The following is a 4164-nucleotide window of genomic DNA, read 5'->3' as shown; positions in this document are numbered from 1 at the left end:
GAATATAAAACGTAGAAGGAAGATAGATGGATAGATAGATAGATAGATAGATAGACAGACAAACAGACAGATACACAGAGAGATAAATAGATAGACAGCCTGATAGATAGATAGACTGACTGATACACAGATAGATAGATAGACTGACTGATACACAGATAGATAAATAAATAAACAGATACAAGGATAATAAAATTTATAAACAAATAAGATAAAAAAAGGGTTTATTGTAACTGGATTTTAAAAAACGAAGCAATAAAGATTAAACAAAAAAAAAAAAATAGAAAAATGTGAAAAAGATAATTTCCTTTATGAAAAAAATAAAAAAAATGTTAAAAAACAAAAAAAAAAAAAAAAAATAAAAAAAAAATCCATGAATAATACATAACTACAAAAAAAAAACTGAAGGAAACAAAATAAAGAAAATGAAATAGTATATAAAGTGTAAAGGAAAAGGGGAAAGAGAAAAAAACGATAAGTAAATCCCCAAGTTGGTTCAAAGATCGTAAGAAAGAAAAGAAAGGAAAAGAAAAAACGAAATAAAGCGAAATAAGACAAATTTTATCCTGAAACTGGTGATGATGATGGGTAGGGTGGTGATATGGTGATGATGGTATGTGGGAGATGAGAGATGATATGTTGATATGGTGATGAGATGATGATGAAATGATGATTATGATGAATGGTGATGTGATGAAATGGTGAGATGGTGATGGTGATGATGATGGGTGTGAATGTGGTGATGATGATGGTGAGTTTGGTTTTGATGAATTGGTTTGGGGGATGATGGTGATGTTGATTGGTGTGAAAAGGTGATAATGATGATGTGTGGTGATGTGGATGATGATGGTGATGATGAGGTGGTGATGCCGATGATGATGATGTGTGATGGGTATGATAATGGGGATGTGGGTGTGATGATGGGATGATAAATTTTAAAAATTTTGTGATGGTGGGGAAATGGTGGTTGAGATGTTTATGGATGGTGATGATGATAGGTGGTGTGATGAGGGGGGTGATAATGAGGTGATGATGATGTGATGGTGATGGTGATGATAATGGGGATGGTGATGGGATGATGATGATGGTGAGATGATGATGATGGTGATGTAATATGGGATGATGATGATGAGAGATGTGATAGTGGTATGAGGGGTATGGGGATGATGATGATGGTGTGATGATGATGATGAATGGTGATGATGATGAGATGGTGGGTGATGATGGATGATTTTGAGAGATGGGTGATGATGATGTGGGTGATGATGATGGGGGGTGATGGGATGATGATGGGATGATGAGATGGGGGTAAAAATGATGATGATAATGATAAGGTGAGATGGGGATGATGAGGTGATGATAATGTGGTGATGATGAGATGATGTGATGATGATGGTATGGGAATGATATGATGGTGATGATGATGATGATGAAAATTGATGATGATGGTGATATGGTGGTGATGATGTATGATGATGATATATGGGGATGATAAGATTTGGGGATGATGAGGTGATGATGGTGGTGATATGATTGAGATAATTATGGTGTGAGATGATGATGATAATGGGTGATGATGAGGTGGTGATGATTGGTTTGATAAAGAGGGTGGATGATGATGTGGTGTTTATGATGATGATGGTGTGATGATGAATAAAATTTATGATAGTGATGGGTGATGATGATGGAGGTGGGATGATGATGATTATGATGATATGATGATGATGATGGTGTGAGGTGGTGAGATAGGTGTGATAAGATGGTGATGTGATGATGATAGATGAGATGATGGGGGTGGTGAAAAGATGAGATGAGATGGGTGGTTGAGATGGTGATGATGATATGATGATGATGGGGATGAGGTGATGAATAATGATGGGGATGATGAGATGATGATGAAATGATGGTGATGAAATGATGATGATGGTGATGATGATGATGTGATGATGAGATGATGAGGGGGGGATGATGATGATGATATGATGGGGATGATGGTGATGAAAAAGGTGATGATATGAGAGATGATATGGGATGAGTGGATGATGATTGGGGGGGATGTATAATGAGATGATGGGATTTAGTGTGATGAGTGATGGTGATGAGTGGTATTTAAAAAGTAACATGGCGCAGTGTAAAAATATACAAAAAAAAAAAAAAAAACAAAACTTTCCTGTCTCCTCCGGCCAAAACAACCCTAAGAACGGCTAAAGACGGCAACAATGGGTAAAGAACGGCAAATGAAAGCAAAAAAACGGCAAAAAAAGAGCAAAAGAAAAGACTAACAAAATTCCAACGACCTCCCCAAAGCCCTTCCAACGACCTCCTTTAAAGGGCCTCCAGCAAAACCTCTAAAAACCTCCCCCAAAGACCTTCCAACACCCCCCTAAAAAAACCCTCTAATAAACCCCCTCAACGACCATCCCCCAAAAAAAATCTAACAACCTCCCAACGATCTTCCAACGACCCTCTAACCCAACCTCCCAAAGACCTCCCAACGACCTCCTTTTCGACTCCCAAAGACCCTCCAAGAAATCCCAACGACCTCCCCGCAAAACCTCTCAACCCCCCAACGACCTTCCAAAGACCAGCCAACGAACCTCCAAGACCCCCCCACAAACCTATAACAACCCCCAACCCACCTCCCAACGACCATCCAAAGACCTCCTTTAACGACCTCCCAACGACCATCCAACGAACCTCCCAACGACCTCCCAACGACCTCCCAACCACAATGACCGTCTTCTAGGCCTGTCATTCCAAGCGCATCATCCACGTAAATGTTGTCACTAGCGACAGCTGATCCGCGAGCCAATATTGACTCGAGGGCCACAAACGCATGATCTTATGGCCGCTGAGGATTGGGCCACATAACCGCTGACCCCAAGGGAGCTTTAAGGGTTGGTGTGTGTGTGTTGGGTGTGTGTGTGTGTGGTGTGTGTGGTTGTGGGGGTGTTTTGGGGTGTTGTGTGTGTGTGTGGGGGTGTGTGTGGGGGTGTTTTTGGTTGTGTGGTGTGTGTGTGTGAGGGGGGGGGAGGGAGGAGGGGAAAGGGGGGTATGTGTTTGGGGGGGGGGGGGGGGGGGAAGGGTGGTGTTTGGGGGGTTGGGAGATGGGTGTTTAAAAAAATTTAGGGGTTTTGTAGATGGGGGGGGGGGGTAGGGGTGTTTTGGGTGGGTGGATGGATGGATGGATGGATGGATGGGTGGATGGAGGGGTGGGGGGATGGTGGTGGATGGATGGATGGAAAGGTGGAGGATGGAAGATAGTGGATGGAAATGGATAGTAGTGTAGTGGATGATGTGGATTTTGGTGGATAAAAGGGAGATTGATTTAAAAGTTAAATGGTGGAAAGATATATTTACATGGTAGATAAATCTAGTTTGATAATAATATCTACAGGGACAGACGACAAGCGATAGACATATATAAATTGCGGATGTTTTACATCCACAAGAGTTTAAAAGGGATGAAAAAATCCAAAAAAAAGGGGCTGACTAACTTATTTCACACTGCTCAGTCGGCAAGGGAATTTGGCATACTAAAAGGGCACGAATCATCCTGGGGGGCCCATTTAAAGTTGGCCGGGTTTAAAAAAGGGGGATAAAAAAAAAAAAAAAAAAAAAAAAAAAAAAAAAAAAAAAACGAGATCGTTTACACGCATAAAAAAGTAATCGATCCCATCAAAAGAGGAAGGTTGGCGGGGGGGGGCATCGAATGCTGCTCGACCTCACGAATCGGGAGAGTCGACTGCTGTTCGATATTACGAACGAGCGAGCCGACTTCTGCTTGGCGTTACGAATCGGGGCGAGTCACTGCAGCTGTTTCCCGACTTTACCCCCAAAACTGGGGAGTCGGTTTTATGCTCACCTTACGCCGGGCGAGTCGCTGCAGTGGCTGCTCGACCTTTTCCCCGGGGGAAAGATCGTCCAACCCACAACACCCCTGAAACCCACCCGACGGGGGGACCTGACGTATACCTCCTCATGGCAAATTTTGCTTACCTCGTTTACCCCGTCGGCTCGCCCCTCTCCCCTCCCCTCTCTCCCCACTCCTCCCTCTCTCCCTCCCAGTCCTCCCCCCCCCCCCCATACCCACACACTTTCCGCCCCTCCTTTTATCTTTCCTTTTAAAATTTTTTTTTTTTTTTTTTTTTTTTTTTTTTTTGG

General features: G+C 42.7%; 1 protein-coding gene across 1 annotated transcript in view; it reads left to right on the top strand.

Moving 5' to 3' along the window:
- LOC119576581 (formin-like protein 16) overlaps positions 1 to 2746 on the top strand; it is an 81247-nt gene extending 78501 nt beyond the window's left edge. The window contains exon 6 of the mRNA XM_037924249.1: positions 2368 to 2746. Within this exon, the coding sequence (XP_037780177.1) occupies positions 2368 to 2746 (379 nt within the window). The remainder of the gene's footprint in view (positions 1 to 2367) is intronic.
- Positions 2747 to 4164: the final 1418 nt, after the last annotated feature.

This window comes from Penaeus monodon, chromosome 9 (genome assembly GCF_015228065.2).
Source record: "Penaeus monodon isolate SGIC_2016 chromosome 9, NSTDA_Pmon_1, whole genome shotgun sequence".
NCBI classification, from domain to species: domain Eukaryota; kingdom Metazoa; phylum Arthropoda; class Malacostraca; order Decapoda; family Penaeidae; genus Penaeus; species Penaeus monodon.
This window is presented reverse-complemented; position numbering and strand designations above follow the sequence as displayed.